Raw genomic sequence first — 20,763 nt, 5'->3', positions numbered from 1 at the left:
TTCATTGTATCATGCATTCACCTTAAATGTACACTTAAATAAGAAGGCCCTATTTAAGCAGTATTTTTCCAGATCTTGAATATTTTCCCTTCTCACCAGCTAGAAGGAGCTCAACAGCTGCCAGCTCTCCAATATCAAAGAGGTCACTGAGGATAAAGGCTTCTCTGATGAGCTGCTCTGGCAAAAGCCTAGTTCCTTGCTGACCCTGGATGGCAACTCCCTCTGTGCTTGCTTTCTGAATTTTCTCATGCTGCTGAACATTTTTTGGCTGCAAGAGAAACAAGCACAGGAAGTTATTCAAAATGGCAAGATCAAATACTGAATTAAAGCTTTACTCATTAATCCTTCCTCACAAATACAGTTCTGTCAGGTTAGGTTGTCATCATAAAAACAAAGGCAGTGTTTTTAAACAGATAGTAAAGGCATCCTAAAAATGCTTCATGCTTGGACAGCAGTGGTCTCTTTGTGGGAATGTAAAAAACTAATCTTATACAATCAGTGCTGACATTTAGTTTACTCAAAATACTAGTGGTTGAAAATAAACTTTGATAAAATTCTCAACAGGAATTGACATCAACTCAGTTAAAGACATCTGGGTTGTTGATCAGAACTGTTATGTTACTCCCAACTGTTCTCTACATCATTCTTTTTCTATTAAACTGAGATGCTAAAATATACTGATGAAACTCTATAGCTGACTGTTAAATTTTCTGACCTTTCAATTTAAAAAAGCCATCTACTATTGGAGAAATTACACCCCTGAAAGAAGATATATTTCTAGTTACTACCTTATGATCCACCAGCCAAGAAACAGGGAGTTTTTTTTACATTATCTGGCATTCTGAACAAGACATATTCTGTATTTTTTAAATTCACGTGTTCACCTATTTTTGGTTGTCAATCTGACTGAAACATGAGCAAAACCAGACAAAATATCTTTGTGCTTTCAGACACACAAGAGTAACAAAAAAAGTTAATACATGACTGATGAATCATCAGATACTTTTATTACTCCTTTCAAAATAGCACTCAAATAATGAGAGAAAAAAATCATCATAGATAAAATTATCCTGTAGATGATACAATATAATATGCATGTATTATTTTTTCCCACTTAATACTACTTGTTTTCTTACAGCAGAACAGGACTGGTATAACACATCTGTGTTATGTACTGTAAAAACATGAAAAGAATAGTCATGATCTAAAATGGCATGTAGATAACAATATAAGACAGAGTAAATCCTCAACTCTCCAGCTCATTCCAGAAGAGAGCATCAGTCCAGTACCGGATTTCTGAAGAGAGAAATGAAGTCAGATTTGTGCTTCTTTAAAACTTGATCGAGACGATGAACAGCTTCAGGTTGCCTTTTCCAAATGGCATTCATTACAGTCTGCCATATGTCCTTATATGGACCCCACAAGCTTGCAGCTAAAAGGAGAGATAAAACAATGTATTTGAAATAGAGAGAGGAAGAAAACAAATTATTTCTCTATTGCTTTCAATAAGTAGACCCTTTTTTAGTTTACTGTTACTCTTGGCATGTCAGTATACTCTTACATCCATGAAGAAAAGTATATTTTCCTTTCCTAAGGCACAAAACCAAAAAAAAAAAACCAACAATGATCGGATATAAAACTTAATTGCATCTAGAGAAGTAAAGAACCAAAAAAGATTATGTCCACACCTAAATTCTGGTGCTGAAAGTCATCTTACAAGAATACTCACAATACAGTTATTAGGTTGGAAAAGACCTTTAACATCATTGAGTTTAAGCATTAATCTGACACTGCCAAATCCACCACTAAAACATGTCCTGAGGTGCCACATCTACATGTCTTTTAAATCCCTCCAGGACTGTGCCTCTACCACTTCTACAGAACACTCCAGAAAAGGAATCCCTTCACTATTAGCTAAACAACCCATCAAATCAAAATATGCAATACTCTTGTATTACAGCAGATGGCTGAAGAAATATTGTTTCAACCATTTCCAAAGTGCTTGAGTGAGCAAGTTGGAAAACCAAAAGCAGTTTAAGCAAAAGCAAGCTATTTACATCACCCTTATTGCTCCTACATTGTCACAGTGTGTACTGAGTCATCTGGAAGGGGTGTAAAATCCTGCCTCACTAATCAGAGAAAAACATTTGCTGTTGAGAGACCACAAACTCCTTTGGTTACTCAAACTAAAATTGATATCCCTCCCAACAATCAAAACGCCAATCTCCTAAGCATCAAAGTACCTCTAGGATGTCAGATCAAAGACTCCCATACTTAAATGGTGAAGTCTACACACTTAAATGGTGAAGCCACTCATGCTGAGTAGCTACATGTGAATTTACAAATGACTGAGACAACACATTTAGCAGTGCCAAACGCAGTGGCTGTGTCAGGCCAACCTGTAAAAAAGGGACAAATTTGCCTTTTCTGAGCATCAGTGTTTTAACTCCTACAATGTCACCCCTGCCTAGAAATAACTACTACTGCATGCATAATTTCACACTCAGCTATAACTGGCTGTCCCACACAACATCAGACTTCAGATTTATTTCCACTTGAAATTGTCTTTTCACTCTTACTACATTACCATGTCCACTAAACACCAGCAGCAAACCACAGTGTCTGCCAAAAGGTGTTCAATTACTTCCCTGGCCCATTTGTTTGCTCTTGTCCCTACCACATAATTGCTTTGCACCAGCCCAAACACGTGAACTGTACTCTAGGGAATTAGAACAAATTAAGGATCTAATTTCTCAAAGCAAAATCTAATCCAAAAAGGGGTTTATTTTCAACAGGATCACATCTTCAACCCAGTTTGCTCTGCAATGGCACAAAGATGAATTATTGCAGAGAAAGGAATAGGCACTAGGAATAGGAAGAGGTGGGACTTCAGCAACCACGCTGACTTTTTCCCACTTAAGCTGTTCTATTATTACTAATTTTAGAACGGCTGACTGTCCCATCAGGGACAGCAAGAAAAGACAGGCTGAGCTGCTTCTCTTGGCAACAGTAGCAGTTGATGCATATATGCCTGAATACTTTACCAAGTGACAGACACTACCATGATGTGTCTGTTCCCACAAACAATATACTATACCTAAGGCAAAATCTTTACCAGTTCTAGTGCCACATCTCCTTTTAATTTTTCTCATATTTCTTGTAAAAAACTCCTTCTTCCCCTAGTTTTTTTTAATTATAAGGTGATAGACTCTCTTGCTGTGTAACTCATAAAATAGTCTCATTTGAACTACTCCAATTTTCACTTCAACAAAGCCATAGTTTTCATTAAGAGTCTTTGCTTTATTACTGCTTTTCTGTGAGGCTACAGGGATGCAATCCATTCAGTGAGACCAAAAATCTTCTCTGTACAATCTGCTTGCCACAGGAATGGAGCTTTTAATTCTATTAGCTAGAATTAATAATGACTATTAACTGTCACTACTGACATACAAAACCTTATTTACAGATCTTTTGGCCTACATGCCAGTGATAACTGTTTTTCACAGGGTCTCCATTCTCCTTCTGTTAACCTAATGAAGCTCAGCAAGAGTAAATGCAACATCTTGCACCCAACACAGAACCACTGCACAGGCTGGGAACCAAAGGAGCTTCTGGAGAGCAGCTTTACCCAAGTGTCAAACACCCAAGTGTCCTGGCAGACAGGTGACTGAACACCAGTCAGCAGCACAGGCTCATAGCAAGGCTCTAGGCTCTATTAACAGCTCTATTAACAGCTGTAGCCAGCAAACGCAAATAAGTGATTATTTAGGCGTCTCAGAGTCCTTCACTCCCACACTGTGTCTAATTTTGGGCCCTCAGAGCTAGACACTGAAATAGCGAGCCAGAGAACAGAATGAATGAGAGGCTGAAAGAAGTGACCTGGTCCAGCCTTACAAAAAGAAGGCTAAAGAGGAATAGGGGCTTTGTTTTCTCTAACTGCTGAATGGCACTACATGCAGAAAGCAGGGCAAGATTCTGGATATATTTCCTTTTTGCCTCTTACATCACACAGCATTAGGAGATGAGTGTAATACCGAAGTGATGCGTAACCACGTGCACACCGAGTTACACAGTCCCCTGTAAGCAAGGGGGCCTTGGCTGCCTGACGTGACTCCCCGCCAGGACCAGCCAGCCATGGCGGCAGCTCTGACCGCGGAGCGCCGTCCCCGGCAGCTCTGCGCGGCCCGAGCCCGGGCACCGCTGCACGGGAGGCCGCTCTCCAGCGCCTGTCCGCACACCGCGCCCCGCACCGGCCTGGCGCCCCGCACCGGCCTGGCGCTCCGGAGCCCTTCCCCGCTGCCCGCCGGGCCTCGCCTCGCCGCCTCGCCACGCCCGGCCTGCCCAGGGCGGCCGCCCCGGTTCCGCTGGCTCGGAGGAGAGGCGCAGGGCCGCCGGCGGCCGCGGAGCGGGATGGCCGCGGGGAGAGGCGGAGGAGAAGCCGCAGCCCCACGCTCAGATTGTTCTTACCCGAATTTACCGCCAACGGAGCCGCCATCTTGGGCAGAGGGAGGCGCGTCGCGGCGCCGGCGCCCGAGGAAGGCCCGGCCGTGCCTAGGCCCCGCCTCGCTGCCGCGGCACCGCGCGGCTGGGCCCCGGCAGGGGCAGCGGCTCCGGCGGCGGCGGGGCAGCCCCGCGCCCGGGCTGCTGGGAGCTGTAGTCAGTGTAGGTTCGTGGTTCGGCGTGCCGGCCGGCTTCGTGTTCGCTGCAGGCGGCTGCGGGAAGGGAGAGCGCCGGGCTTCTGCACTCCCGCCTTCCCTCCTCTGATGTAAATAACACAGCGACTCCGTGCCGTTCCGTTCTTCTTTCCCTTTTCCTTTCCATGCCACGCTCAAGTGAGTCTTTCCTTCCAAGCCCTGCCCTATAAGCCGTTTTCACTGAATATGGCTAAATACCTGAACTCAGACACTGCACTAGGAGATACATTCACTAGAATATTTAAATTTATTTTTTAATTGAAAAAAAAAATCATCAGGATGATTCCAGCTTGTCTGGTTTCTGATTGAAATCTTTAAAAAAATAGATACAATAAATAATTTTTGCATATGAATGAGGGTTTACAATCTTGTATAGGGGAGGATTAAAAAAAAACCCAACACCCCCCACAAAAAAACAAACAAACAAACAAAACAAAAAAAAAACAAAACAAAAAAAAAAAACCAAAAAAAAAAACAAACCACCAGATCTGATAGGAGTTATCCTGTGAAGAAAGCTGCATTTAAACTCAATGTGCAAGAAAGAAAATGAAAAAGTACCAGGCACAAAGAAAAGAAAATAAAAAGCATGTTTATACACTTATTCATCTGGAGCTGAGGAACAAATATCAGTATCTTAGAAGTAGTCTGTGTCTGAAGTCAATTTACCATTCTCTGCCCCAGTAGTAATCAGCATTCTTACAGAAATTCCCTCCTGTATTATATTTAGGATAAAATATTCCACCAAAAGTATTCATTTTTAGTTCCAATAGTTTCCCCTCTTGAACTTTATTAAACCAGTATTCCATGGTTGCAAAACCATGTCCAATGAACTAGACCCATGGGAAATTGGCAAAATAACTATCTTTGCTTCTGTAGATCTCCCCTGTAATGGGATGGCAGAAGGGGTAATAGAGAGAGCAGAGCTCCTGGGGTGAGACTGAATTGGCAAGGCAGCTCTAAGAAAAAGGAGACAGAAAACAGAGAAACTGTTTCACTTAGTCAGAAGAGGAGAGAGAAATGAATATTTTAGAAAAGAGAGGAATACTCAGAGTTCAGTATATGAATGTGTTCTCAATAATTTGGCCTAATTTGTTGATTTAGTCAAAGATTTCATATTTCTTTGAGATTTACCTTATCCTGGTCTTAACCATGAACAGACCACACCAATAATTATGAGAATGACAGAGAATTGTTCATTTCATTCCAGGAAATGAAGAATGCCAGGCAAGAGGTAAAAGTAGGAAATAAGTGAAGTTATTCCCCAAGCAGCTGAACTAAAGCAGCCTTGGTATCTGGGTAGGGCATTCCTGTATCCTCTCCTGTGCATCCTTCCTTGTGAAGCCATAGTCCTGCAGGTATCAGACAAACGTGGAGATGCATGTGCTGATCGCCTGGCCACAGCAAAAAGTAGTGGATAGTCTGAGGTTTTGCTTCAGTCTTTCCTTCCACAGTGATTCTAATTTTGATCTTTTTCCTTAATACATTCCCAGATTTGCACTAAGTTTATGAGCCCTCTAGCTTTTGATCAGATTAGGTTGGAATTGACTCAGAAATTGCAATAGGTTCAAAAGTTACTGAAAAAGTTTGGCTTACAGTGGGATTTCCTAAGCTGTGTTTCCTTAAGAAACATGAAGTTTTAAAGTAGGGAGAGAAATAAATAATTGATTTTTTTTCAAGCCTTTCCCAGGCATTAAGAGCTGTCATATTTCTTTTGGCATTCAGATACAGCCAGATTGCACCCACTTTTTTTGAACTCTGTTGAAGGAAAAAATCCTTTCTAACCACTGCAGATTTAGTATTTTAAATTTCCAAATAATTCTTTCCTCTTCTTGCCAATTGACCTAGGGTCACATAGCAACAAGAAAAAAAAGACAGCCTGAAATAGTGGATAGCAAGGGGTAGGTCATTGGGCAGCTGAACTACAGAAGAAAAAATACCACATTTGGCTCCAGCTGCACAGCATTTATTATATTCTTTCTCTGTCAGCAATGTGATATTTTAATGCAAAATAGTTGTGACAGTTCAGTTCCTAGTATGGATGAAGTAAGAGAGGCATCTAGCTACACCATACCATACATTCTGCACATATTTTTATTGGCATAACTGCATCCATCCATTCATGCTTTAATGAGTAAGGAAGTCCATTAATAGTAATTCTTGCTTATTCTTGATTTATTTGCTGTCCTTTAATTAAGGTTCCCATTGTTTACCCAGGATCACTGGCTGGTTTGGTAGTCTATTTTTGACAAGTCACTATAGGGAAAGAATACCTCACTCCTCTCCCTAACAATAGCTCTCAGCAAGTTCTGCAACACAGAGAGGTTCAATAAGGGACACCAATGTCTTTCATCCTTAATTACTAGACAGAAATCTGTGAAGTATCAAAGGTAGGCTGACACTAAATACCTGGGATGGATATTAATTCCCCTGGATTTCAGGGAAAGGAGGTTCCAAATTGCCTGTAGGGTAGCGAATTCTGCTTGTGTGGTGAGAGACCTACATTAATTTCTATAGGTGAAAATAACTCTGAGTAATAATTCAAATGAGCTGCACAGTGGGAACCTACTCTTTGTAACTTGTAGGTGGTTTGTGATGTGCTACAGGTGTAACATTCTTAATTTTGATAGTACTGTATTTGATGGTTCATAGTCAAATCATACATCAAGATACCAAGATAATAATGATGATGATGATATAATTTCCTCTCTTTACATATTATTATTATGAGGAAGAGTAATTATTAGCCAAAAAAAGAGTATTGTTCAAATGCCTAAGAGGCCCTACTTAATTTCAAACCTTTAATCTTTAGTGTCATTATGATCACATCTTTCACATCTCCATCACACGATGGAAAAAAATTAGAAAATTCTTTTCAGCACTGCAGCTGAGACTGAAAAATTGCCTTGTAGAAGTACATCTACATAAATAGACCAGTCCTTGCATTGTGAAATATGCCTCTTTCCCAAAAATCCAGAAACATTTATGGCTACTGATTAGTCTAATAAGACTTCCTGGAGCTCTTGTTTTGACTGACACCAACTCTGTGCATCTCAGCTTACTGTTCTGTAAAAATAGGTATAGCATCTCACAGCAGGCCTGGAATGCTGATCGAACAGATCTTCAGCCTGGCCCCATCATCTGAACAGAGGAAAAATAATGTATTTTTGTTTTATGTTAGTTGGCAGAGTAAAAAATCCTGTATTGTCTTATGTGCTGGCTAAATTTCCTAGAAACTTCTTAGCTATAATCCTGTCTTTGCTGCAAAAAGCATGCTTTATACATGGAGATAGTTTGCTTGGCATCAAATCTTAGAAAAAGGTCTGAGACCTTTGCCTTCAGCATTTCTCAACAAAATAATTTTGTAATTTCTGTCTTCCATCCTAGGTATTTCTGGTGTCACCATGGTATCTAAGCTGATCAAAGACACTGTGTGAGGTTGTCACTAGCTCGTGTAAGTAGTTTATCTAGCCAAAAGCAACAATGAGCTAAAAGTTCTCAAAGTTACATGAGCACCTTCCTTGGGGTCAGGGAGCAGGGGGAGACGAACAGCAGGTGCTGCCCTTCCTGTGTAGGTGAGGACAATTAGTGACTATAGGCATCTGACCAGAAATGAATGCCTTGATAAGCAATATCCTGCTTGTCAGTTGGGTTTGTATAAGCCTTGTTCAGGCTTCAGAGGTAGAGTGAAAATACTGTTCTTGGCTCTGTCATGTATCGTGAGTTATTTTTTTCCTAATTCCTGCTTTGGGGCCCTTAAAGCTATCTGTTTTGTTTCTGTTTCTTCTCTATTCTGGAATGAAGAACAGTCTTTCTGTAATAATTTCTCCCTTCAGCTACTGAGGGCATTGAGGCAGCTATTAGCCCAGAAGGTGATCTGATTAGTGTAAAGATGTAGCTGCCAGTAATTGAAAACGAGAGGTTCAGAAACCTACAGCCATGGAAATGCTGGAAAAACAAAGCATAAGCAAAGTGAAGATATTTGATATAGTAAATAGAAGTCTTGGCACATCAACATTCATTCTGTTCAGGGATTTACGTATCAGATTTAAGGATGGCTGATGTTTTTGCAAGTTGCCAATTTTGCAAATTCAGGCTTTATCCTGTAATTCATTCTGAGCACTTTCTAAAGCATGTTGTATATATTCTGCAGCTGACTTACATACTTCTTTCATTCTTTTGGGTTCCCATCCAAGAACGGGTGGGTTGGAATAAGTGCAAAGCTATGAGAGAGTATAATGAGTTCACTTGGGCAACACTGAAGATGTGTAAAATTGCACAAAAATCTCTATGCTATTAATGTAAAGCAGAGGGTTTCTGTAACTAGATATAATGCAAGAAATGGGAGAGGGAGTAAATTTAAACTAAATTGATATAAATCATTACTTTATACTTACAAACTGAGTGAAATTGATATAGGAACCAATGAGCCTCAGGAAAAGGCTACCTTGCAATGCCATCTCCACTGCAATGTAAAATTGCTTCACAAATTATGCTACCATTTTGTTAATTCTCTTCCCAGCACTGTCCACTTCTTTGGACTTCTCTGGACAGAAGACAAGAAGTATCCTGTACCCAAAAGATGTATGCAAAATATAGTTTGTGCACTTCTGACAATTTGTTACTGAAATACTTTCCCTGTCTTGATGGTCTGAGAAAACTTATTGGAAAAAAACCCTGTGTAAATAGATAGCATAAGAAAGGATTTGCTTTCTGTTCTGGTTGATTTTTTTGTTTCATGTAAGTTTGCAGAGAATCAGGAAGAATTATGTTCAGGAGCAAGAATTTAAAGAACATGGACTGAACAAATTCAATTTCTGGAACAAGAAATTGTATTAATCGATTCTGATGTCAAAATATTTCAGTGGAGGTCACATGTCTGTTAAAGTCTTCTGCTGTATTTGCATCACTCAGCTGCATTCCTGGGCATCTTCCTAGTAACAATATAATTTTGTTTTTCTTATGCATCACTCTGAGTCCTCTTTAATGAGCAGTTTGTCTGCAGAAACAAGTAGTTATGGTGAGGTCCAGCCCAGGAGAAGCTTGAGGTACTGACTCATTCTGAAACACTGTGGGAAAGGTTTGCTTGCAGGTATATTTAGACTATAACTACACAAGGACACTAAGCTATGAGAAACCCCCAAAAATTAGGTGGCCATAGTTTTAATGAGGATTTGATTATGCCTTTTGAGTGTCTTAGTTTGACATTGTTTCATATTAGATGATGATAAATGTGTTTCAAAGTATGTTTTCCCAGAACTTCTCAGAAAGTCTAGTGTCAGTTTTGAGGTGAGATCTGAAGAGCATTATAGGGAAGATTGATGCCTCCCTTTCACTGAAGGAGTTCAGATTACTTGTTCAGGTTGTGAGAGGCTTGCTAAATTCTTCCCTCCCAGCTTAATATGCAACTGCTACCTCCCATGAATGTTGGAGGGGTCTTTGGCATTCTATGCTCTCAGTCTCTTGTTAGTGACACTTCACTTTGTGAAAATCATTAAACCTCCACCAGATACGCAACTGGAACCTGCCAGGGAACAGGGCAGAGAAAATCCCACCATTCAAAAGGCTAACCTGACCACCAGGTGAAGAATATTTCTCTTGTGATTTGTCTCAGTGATCAAGACTTTTTAACAAACACATCAGCATGTGTTTGACTCAAATATTAATTCACTTTATTTTCACAAAAAAAAACCCAACAAAACCCAAACTTCTGTGTTAACTACTTTGGAGACTTCTTGAAAGCCTGAGTCATATGTGAAAGTGAACTACCAGCTCTGTCAACATGACCAGCTGTAACTTTTTTCCTTTACAGATATTCCAAACCTAGGCAATCTGTATTCAGAGTGGATTTTTTTTCTGATCTGAGCAAGAACAAAAGCATGTTTTCATTTTCATTGATCACAGCCATTCTTTCAATACTTTCTGGTTTGTTTACCTACTCAGATAAATCAGTGAGTCATATATCCCCAGTGCTCTCAGTAAACTGATTACTTGTTTGAAAGTTGTGTCTTTTCTCTCTATTCATGGCTCCATGAAATAATGATCCAGCTCCAAGTTTTGCCTCACACGAACTTTCACACATAACACAAGACAAGGAGCTAGCTTTTTGTGGAGCTAGTATCCCTCTAGAGTTAACAGCCTACTTCATTTCTAGGAATCCCTGTCTGTAAGAAACTTACCTCCTCTTTAAATACTGTGCAAACACAAACTTGGACACCATAAAGGAGATAGTTATTAACTGCTGGTATTTAAAATCAAGGGGAAGAATACAATGCAGTACAGTAAGTGCACGCTCAGCTCTAGTATCACCCAGGGCAGCGTGTGTTGTTCTCACCATGCTTCTCTGCCCATATCCTACATTTTCTCATCCAAATCATGGCTTACATAGCTTAGTAAGAAGTTCTTCAATTTAAGCATGGCTGCCATTGCTAGAACCCACTGACACAAGGACTGCTGTGGTAGGACAGGAGTAATCACTTCTTTGGTAACATTTTGTCACATGCTGTAACATGACCAAACTGCTGAAGCTCAGCCTTTTCTCCATAGGGCACACCTTGCAGATAATTGTGCTGTCAGTCTGCTCCATGGCAGTTGTCAGCCCTCTGCAGACTGAGACATGTAGACCTCCTGTAAGGAGGACGTACCCATGCTCTAAACTTTAAAACTCTATATAAGATGAAGATGAGTCATGAAAAAGTAATTTGACTCTATTCATCATCTTTATTCCACAGTTATCTGAGAGTAAAAGTATCAATTAAAGCTGAATGCTGTATCAGAGCTAAGTTTTCTTAAGGAAGTACACTGCTCAGAATATTAGACAAGCACCTTTTACAGCTTTGATGGTTCAGTCATGTCAACAATTACAAAGCAATGCCCAATAAAACTCAACTAGGCCACCTGGTCCTTCTTTTTACAGGAGTACAACAGAACCATTATTCTTTCAGCAGTTTGCATCTCTTGAGATCTGAGTGCTTTTCTGTGCATCAAAGTAAACGTACCTCAAAAAATAGATACCTTACTTTTTAAACTATTTTTAAAAATATCCATAGTGGCATTTTCACTTAAATTATTAAATTTAAATAATCTTAATTTTTCATCTTCAAGATCTCATTAAAATCCAACACCCTTGTCTTGACTAAGAGCTCAGCTGAGATAACTCACTGTTTACCTGTCCTGAGGTGAGAATGTATGACTTCACTCTAGTAGGAAAGGTCTGGGACTGTTCCTTCTGATTTATGTGTCTTTGAAGTAGGCCTGAGATGAGTCAAAGTATATACTGCTCAGAAGAATGAGGAAAGGTATATATTACACAGAAGGAAGGAAGTCCAATGTCTAGGTTCCTATCTGCAAAGAGGAGGAGTGAAGAAGCAAACAACCAGCAGCTCACTTCTCTCTTGTCCCTGACTTTGGCCAAGTCTTTTTACACAAATGGGAAGCAGCTGGCTACCCACATAATCTTAATGCTTGTAATATTGTACATTATGTTTTCCACAGTGTAGGTCTAATATTCAACACAGAATTTCTGTGTGGAAACTTGCAGAATGGAACTGTGTTTCAGAGAAGATGAGTCTTCATTGACCTCAGGAGAAGTTGCAAATGCTCAGTTGTTTTGGAAATCAGGATACTTTCATGGGATCCCATGCACCTAAAAGTTTCAGATTCTTTTTTTTCTGTGGCTTTTAGACATTACATTGGCTTGTGTACTAGTCAGGAGAAATACTGCTAGGCATGGACTAAAACCACACAAAACACTGAGCATATCCTACCTTCTTCCCATGACAATCTGACAACTGCACAGTACATTTCAAGGCCCAGCATAAAGCTTTGCATAAAACAAATTATAAACACTTCAGGCATGCATGACACAATACACTATCAGTGGAAATGTCTGGGGCACATCTGTTCTGAAGCTTTCCATGCTTCAGAATTTTTTCATGCAAAAAGTATTTTTTTTTCCCCAAGTATGGTAGCAACATAAAGAAAGTAAACAGGAAAAAAAAAAAAAAAGAAAATGTGAAAGTAGGTTAAAATAAAAATCAGTACCTGATTTATTTGCTTTAGAAAACTATGGCACCTACCAGAGCTGACTGGCTACAGTTTAATATAACCTATTTAAGATGAGGTCATTTATCATTCCTTAAAACCCCACAAATGCTGGATTATTAGGAGTAAAACAAACTGGGTCTACCCAAGGCTTTAATTCCATGGCTGGCCTGTTAGCAGGAATTCTCATATTCATACACTGATGTACCAATGATTTTAAAATGTTGCCAAGGAAAACATAGTACAATTTTAAAATTCATATGGAAGAATAAAAAAATGTTTATTAAACCAGAAAAGTATATTTTCATGCATTAGGTGTCTTGGTTAATCTATAAAATATGGTCAGGATACCAGCTTGGTCCCTGCTCTCCCTGGATATGTTCCTGACCCATAGTGGCTCTTGGCCTGGTCCTGTCATGGTGCAGAGTCTGGGGGAAAGATGGAGCAGAAGGGAAAGAGAGCAGAGCAGCACAAGGCACACAGCACAACCTTCTCTCTGTCCTCGTGTCAAGCACAGACTAAGAGGAAATGTTCTCTATCAGAATATAAGAACCAAATTTCTCTGTACAACAAGCAAAGATCTGTCATAAAAAGTCTCAGTTACAGTGCTGCCTATGTGTAAAACTCATCTAATTATTCTTGGATCTCTCATTTGTCCTCATTACAGCTGGTTTCCTGCAGCTCCTTAAGGAACATATTCATATTTCTGATTAATAAATGTTTTGACTTTCCTACTTCATCTATTACTTTGCCTATCTAACCTATCTAATCTCAGGCTTGTCTCTCTATCAGCATTATTTATATAGCATAAAATTAGCTGCAGTAGGTCACATTCCTTTTGGCAGAAGGAAATATATCTGTCTGGAAAAATGCAAGGTTGCAGGTGGAGCTTGGCTGGTGCAATATATTTACAAGCGTCAAAGTTCACGCCAACCCTTTAATGCAACGTCATCTTTCTTGACAGGTGAGCTCCTGTCACACCTGGCTTATGCAGAACATGAGCTCCAACACAAGAAAAAGTCAGTGGAAGTTCTTGTAATGGACAGTTCCTGTTTATACAGCAGCCATGGAATCAATATGCAGGAGAAAGTATTGCATTTTCTCAAGTCATGCACTTTTTATTTCATCTCAGCAAATCCCATATGGCTGAGGCATTTTTATAAGAATGTGAGCAATTTTGAGCTCTGTGGAAAATGCTGAGTGCTGTTGGATGAAGGCAGAGAAGGGCAGAAGAGGAAAAATACATTCCTTTGAATGCACTAATATAGAAGGCAATTAAGGAATATGACAATAATGAGCAATCATTCTGTCTTGTAATCTATGTTTTGCTTTAAAGAGCAGGTGATGACTCCCTGAAAACAATAATATGTAACATAATGAAGTCCTGTCTACACAGGCATGTTACTTCAAATATTTCAGATGAGTTGGCTTGAGCATATTTGTAACAATTGTTTTAAAGTGGCTGGCCTTTCTTTTTTTGCATGAATGAAACCCAGGCTCACTAGCCCTCAGCTATGAGCTGCATCCAGTTTATGAGAGGATTCTGCCCATTTTTGAATAATTTTCCCTCATTGTGTAATGTGATAAGGTTTCTTTGGTGTCTGGCCCCTGAGTGCTCTCTTCTGTTCCAAGATCATCTGGATCAAGTATATTAATCACTCCTGCTGAATGCTGATGGCTTCCATTGCAATTCCAGTATATGTGTGTTCTTCCAGATGCACACTTTTTTTTTGAGTACTACCTCTTTCCTTCCCTGATATTGTCTCATGGGTTATGTGTATCAGCACATCCAGCCCAAACTTTATGGCACTGCCTCAAATATTACTCTTTGTGACTGTTGGTCAAACTGAATGCAAGAGAGGGACATTCCTGAGAAATGGAGCAGTGCTGCCATAAAGCAAAATAAAGCCGGCTTTTCTACAAGAACTGAAGGGATGTGAACAGGACTTCCAGGACTTCTAACGGGCCAGAATAAGATAAGCTGTGAAAGATTGATCCATGGGAAGTCAACTGTTGAACCTCTCTATTGTAACAGACCCAGGTGACTTACCACAGCTATCAAATGATGTCACTTCAAACATGGAGTTGTAGGCCTAATATTGTTTTCAAACCACTGAACTGAAATACAAAGACTGAGGTTACAAAAAAGCTGTTTGAAATCCAGAAAGGTGGTTAGCCTGAAAATGCTGCTGAGGGAAGTATTCCTATCACGTCCTATATTATGTCACAGCTCTGCAACTCTAAGCCAGGTGGTATCCAGATGCCATCACTGGCAGGGGAAATTGAGCTGTATGAACCATGAGCCTGTTTCCATCTGTCTAGAGCCACCTTCTCTGCTGTGGCCATCATGGTGCTCCACAAACAAGGTCCCAGTCTTGTGTTCCCACCTTGTGCTGCTTGCTACACATCTGGGCTCGCTGCTGCTCTTCCTGCCACTCAAAAAACTCTCATGGGCAGCATCCCATGAGTTAAAAGGAATACAGATTGTAGGGCAGGCATATTTATTGCAACATCAAATGCAGAAAAAATAAGCAATAGCAAATATACTTTGGCTTATAATTTGTTCAGCATTCTTTAGCTTCCTTTCACATTTTATAAGATGAATTACCAAAATTAAGCATTTCAAAATGCTGAGATTATAAAACACGTGTAATCAAACCTTCAGCAATATAAAATTCTTGAATTCAGGCCAATTGCTTTACAGTCTGTTCCCTTCTGGTGCACATGATGCTGACCTGCATGTGTTGCAGGAGGTCTTAGGGCAAAGACTGTGCTCCGCTTTTATGCACAGAGCAAAGCAGTGCAGCCCTCTTGGTTTCTCATCTGTATGGTCTCTCTCACTTCTGCAGTTGAATATACTTCAGTACCCTTCCATGCAATGCTGCACATCCTTCTGATTTATCCATTGGCTTTTGCTCTAAGACTTTTTCTCAGCTCTTGGAAACATATTCAAGGTAACATTGCTACAGAGGTGCACGTAAAACTGCAAACTCAAGCCCTGTTACTATTCAATAACAGGAAACTATCTCTCTCTTTAGCCCAGCATCTTCTTCCCTCCTTCTCATTCCAAGATGAGCACAGGATTTCTACAGAAAAGAGATGTAGAGAGAGAAAGGCTTCTTCTTTTTACGCACTATGGGGTTTGCTGAGAACAACCACTTCCTAGGGAAGCCCAAACTGAAAAAACAGATGGGAATGACATTCCAAAATTGATTTGAAAAATGAAACCTATGATCATTGGCACTGAGTTCAGTGCAGAAATAACAAATAACTGCAATTTATCATTGACAACAAAGGCCCCATTATGATGAGGAACTTTAGCCTAACAGGTTGCTTAATGAACAAAAAATACTTCAAAAAGGAAGAGAATAGGAAAGAGAAGTTCAAGGATTCTATGAATGGATTTCAGCACAGGAGCCAGAAAGCAAAAAAAGAGCTGGAAAGATGTTTATGACAACTTGTGTTAACTTGGACATGAGTGTCTAGATTCAGAGGAGTTTTGGTATAAGTGAAAAAGCCACCAGCAGGAAGATTTGCTGTAAATTGTAGAAAAACCCCAGTCCTCTGAAGAATATTAGGATGTTATGCCACTACTTCAAGTGCACTCTGTGGTTAACAAATAGTGGGAGCTTCTTGGAGATCCCCACGACACCCTTTCCAGAAAACAGGAATGATTTCTGCTTTCTGCAAAGATAGGTGCACTTAGCAGATAAGGTGTGCTATGCCAGAGTTATGCTGAATAAATAAGGTTGCAATGAAAAAAATTGGCTGTAGCATCCCATTGAGGTTCTCATTTTCCCCTAATAATTCAAAAACATAATAAAGATACATCTCTCTCCTTATCTTTATAATATATTAATTTTTCACCACTCTATTCTCTCATTTAAGAAAGAGCAGGACAATTCACTCACCTTGTTTTCCTGAGCAGCACAGAGATCTCCTTCTCCTCTCATGGACTTCCAACAAGACATAGTGAACATCTGCCACTTGCAGCAAATATTGATCAGAGTGTTTGTAAGGCTCCTCCACCTGTCCTTAATTTCCCAACAAAGCCCTTTATTATTATTTTACAGTTGGTCAGAACAGTCATGCAGTTCCTTTCTCCAGTGCATTTGCCAAGTAAAAGGCATCATTAGTCAGAGAAGCAGAAAGATGTTTAGACCTCCAAGAGTGAGAAAAGGAGTGGACACATCAATAACATCCATTGCAGTCTTGCAGAGCAATTCTTATTTCTGTTTCAGAAAATAAGGCTGAATTTCCAAAAAACCTGTTATTAACCATTGTATATAATTCTATAACATAGAACTTTCTGTAGCGATTGATAAGGCTTTGCTTGAAGAAGCTTGAGAAAAAGAATTTTTTTTGAATTTATGAAACCAAATTTTCAGCTTGAAATATAGGCACATTCAGCCACTGCTGCCAGCAGAGCTTGGGGTCATAAACTTTGTAAAACAGGAAGTATTTCCTCAGTACCAACACAGTGAAATATACATGTGATAAACATTTCTAGCACATACTGGTAGACCATTATCAATCCCAGTGAGCAGAAAGTCCACATGTAGAGGTGCAGCTGTATTGTCTCTTTGCTGCTGAATATTCAGACTGCAAAGCATCTACAGATGCTTTGCAACTTTACCATCCTAAAGTCCCAGCACAATTACTCTCTATCCCAACTAGCCATGGAATGACTCGATCTCCACCTCCTCCTTTCCTGCCAGTATCACTACCCCACCATCATGTCTTTCTCTAGTCCATTCTCCGGACTCTCCATCGTTTCCTCCAAACAGGTGGGCAACCATTTGAAATGGTGGTGGCTTAACACTGGAGGAGTCCTGAAAATAGCTTGGCTTCACACCAAACTGCAGAATCCTAGCAGGTTCCTATGTTTGTTCCTCAAGACAGTGACTGCGGATCATTGCCCAGGAGAACAATTTCCCGGTACAGGGTGTGAATCAATGCATGACAGTGCATATGCAAAAAATGTCAGAGAACTGGGGACTGAACCACAATATATAAATCATATGAACAGACATTTTTACCCTAGCTGGTACATATTGGTTATTTCCAAGAAAATGTGTTCCAAAAGCTTTTCTTTATGAACATGGAAATGATTTCTTAGAAACAGTCCTGCTGAGTTGCCAGACCCATTCAAAACAAATCCAAACATTTCCAAAAGTAAATAAGGTGTCAAAATGCAATTAAGTAACTTTATGAAAGCAATTCCAATTACTTAAAAGTAATTAAGGACAAATAAAACTTTAAAATGGCCACATGATGGCCTAGTGCATTATTCTTACCAGATTAAAGAAGAGATGGAAGCAGGGCTAAGAGGTGGAAGCAGGGCTATGGATAACTTTTGGTGACATCAGCCAGAGTAGTCTTTAGCCATGTAGATTTTTTCCTACATTATTACTGGATGCTGCTGCTATCTATTCACGCAGGTCTCAGCAACATGATTTGAACAGACTTTTACTAAGGGAAAGACTCCTTAATTCTGAATTAAAAGAAAGTACAGATTTCACTTAATATTAACAGCCTCAATTCTGATTCAAAATTGCAGGTCTTAGCTATATTATTTTTAACCTTTCTTTCCAAATCTGAGTACTTGCTTTTAATCAACAGGAAATGTTGCTGGGTATTAGGTGTGTCAACAATCACATCACTTATATAAGTTACTTACATAATGGGTACTTCTGGAACCTAATGGTTTATATATCAGTTGACAGGAAAATATGAAAATAATAAAGTTTTTGAGAAATACATTGTTATATACATACATTCACTTGAATTTGATTAATATATAGTAACTAGTTACTTTTCCATTGGTATATTAAGTATATGTTACACTCTAAGATATATGCAGAGAAACAGGATTTCTCACATATATGGGTGTTTACATTCCATTTTATGTTTTGTTTTCTGAATAACGTTGCATTTGAGTTTACATGTCAAGACTACTGCTGAGAACAGCATATCTTTTTATGCAGACCTGGGTCTTGCTGACAGCAAGAAGTAGTAAAGTTAATTTGTAGAGCTTTCCTGTGGGGGACATACATATATCAATCTAAAATTTAATATGCACAAGGTAACATTAACTTGTTTTAGGAAGGAGATAAGCTATGTCAACACAAGTTCCACTGTTAGTTGAACAAGCATATTGTACAAAGCTGTACTGGTATAATACTTCAAACTAAGAAACAAAAATAAAGGAGAAAAAAATCCATGCCCTTAAATGTAACTGTTGTGCCAGTGCATTCGGTGATGAACACCTCTTTGTCCTACCAACTGCTGAAATAAGTCAAATTCTCAGGTGAATATTGTCATGGTAAAAGTATTAATAGTTTGTGCACTGGAGATAACTCATAATTAAACACCCAGGATGAGGCTGGCTGCCCGGAGAGCTAAGGATGCCAGGCCAGGAAAGCCACAAGAGAGCTATAAAGGCGATGAGTAAAAGTATTCTGTCAGCTGAGGTGACGGGGTCTTTCGTGCAGCATCGGGGATCGCAGGAAAAAGAAAGGGATATGCGTGCAATTTGATCAGGTCCATGGCACAGCGCGTCTGTGGTAGAAAGAGGGGATAGAAGCAATACAGTTTCTCTGAGCTTCTACAAAATAAAAAGTGAGAATAAAGCGAGGGGAGGGTGAGACGGGAGCGGCGCGGGGTGGCCCGACCGGCTGTGGCGGTAGCAGGGCGCAGTCCCGCTCTGCCGGCGGCCGAGGGCCCGGGCGCCGTGAGGCGGAGCTGCCGCGGCGGCTTCGCGGGGCCGCGGCCAGCCCCGAGCGAGCGAGCCGCTGACAGCCGTGCCGGGCGCTCCGGGCAGAGCACAGCACAGCACAGCACAGCCCCGACGTTGTAGCCAACAACCGGCAAAGACCGATGAGGATGGCTTCGACCCGGCAGGGGGAAAAACCCCAAAGTAACACCAATGACAGGGAAAAAAATTTTAAAGAAATCAACCCACTGCTTGAAAACCGCGCGGTTCAATGTACGGCAACAGGTGACTGAAGTTGCAGGGAATTTACGGATGGGGACGGCCCTGCCCGGCGGAGAGCTCCGGATCCCCGGCCTGGCAGAAGAGGACCGGGCTCCGGCTGGGGCCACCTCCGCCTCCTCCCGCGCTGCCCGGGCCACCACCGCCGCCTACAAGTCCCGTCATGCCCCGCGCCGTCGCGGCCGCTGCCGTCGCGCCCCGTCCCCCCTCCCGCGCCGCTCCCCGCCCACTGCCGGCAGCGCACGCGCAGCGGGGGCGGCGTCCAGGGCAAGTCTCCCCAATGTAAGATGGTGGCCGGGCTGGCAGCGGAGCGCCCCGAGCTTGGAGATCGCCCGTCCCTCGCGTAAAGGTCGTCGGAGCAGCCGCCCGAGCGCCCGACCGGCTGCCGCCATACGTCTCGCCCCAGGAGCACCGCTGCGGGTTTCTCCTCTCCGCTTCTCTCCTTCCTCGCCGCCTCTCTCCTTCCCTCCCCACCCTTCTCCTCCTTTTCCCCTCGCCTCCTTTCCCGCACGCTCACTCACCCACCCGACCGGCCGCCCCCGCCGCGCTGGGCAGCCTGAGAGGGAGAGCCGCGCACACGCACCGCGGGCCGGGCAGGCAGGAGGAAGGCGGGTGAGTGCGAGCTGAAGGCCGGGCCGGGGAGGGAAGGAGGAGGGAAGGAGAGACGAGGAGGAGGCGGGGGGGAGCCGGGCCGCTCTGACTACGAGAGCGCCGAGGCTTCGCTGGGACGGCGCAGGCCGCAGCCCACCCGCCGGTGCAGCCCCGGCGACGGCAGGACGCGCTGGGCCGCTGCCGGGCGCCGAGGGCACCGGGCCGTAAGGGGAGGGCGCGGGGGCGAGCGGGCGGCTCCTCCTCCCCGGGGGCACCGGGGAAGGGGCTCCCTCCGTGTCGCTGCCCGGAGGACGCTGTACTGATTTCCTCCTCGCCCCCCCTCCGGCGCGGGGAAGCCCTTGGGACGGGCCGGGCCACCGGCCGGGCTGGCGGAGGGACGGTGGCCCCGGAACCGCTCGCATTTGCCGGGGCAGGCCGGTGCGG

General features: G+C 41.9%; 2 protein-coding genes across 6 annotated transcripts in view; one reads left to right on the top strand and one right to left on the bottom strand.

Moving 5' to 3' along the window:
• The window catches only part of NUP205 (nucleoporin 205), a 45,615-nt gene extending 41,120 nt beyond the window's left edge, over positions 1-4,495 (bottom strand). Inside the window, exons 1-3 of the mRNA XM_066550395.1 lie at positions 4,468-4,495; positions 1,290-1,432; positions 97-268 (exon numbers count right to left, since the gene is read on the bottom strand). Of these exons, the coding sequence (XP_066406492.1) occupies positions 97-268; positions 1,290-1,432; positions 4,468-4,495 (343 nt within the window). The remainder of the gene's footprint in view (positions 1-96; positions 269-1,289; positions 1,433-4,467) is intronic.
• A 15,521-nt stretch (positions 4,496-20,016) lies between these two features.
• The window catches only part of CNOT4 (CCR4-NOT transcription complex subunit 4), an 82,750-nt gene continuing 82,003 nt past the window's right edge, over positions 20,017-20,763 (top strand). For 4 of the 5 annotated variants that reach the window (XM_066549858.1, XM_066549854.1, XM_066549853.1 and 1 more), the window contains exon 1: positions 20,245-20,340. The gene's annotated coding sequence lies outside the window, so the exon portion shown is untranslated. Of the gene's footprint in view, positions 20,341-20,763 lie in introns of all 5 variants that reach the window. The other variant, XM_066549856.1, reaches the window with a different exon arrangement.

This window comes from Molothrus aeneus, chromosome 5, assembly GCF_037042795.1.
Source record: "Molothrus aeneus isolate 106 chromosome 5, BPBGC_Maene_1.0, whole genome shotgun sequence".
NCBI lineage: Eukaryota > Metazoa > Chordata > Aves > Passeriformes > Icteridae > Molothrus > Molothrus aeneus.
The sequence above is the reverse complement of the archived record's forward strand: the minus strand, read 5'-3'. Positions and strand labels throughout refer to the sequence as shown.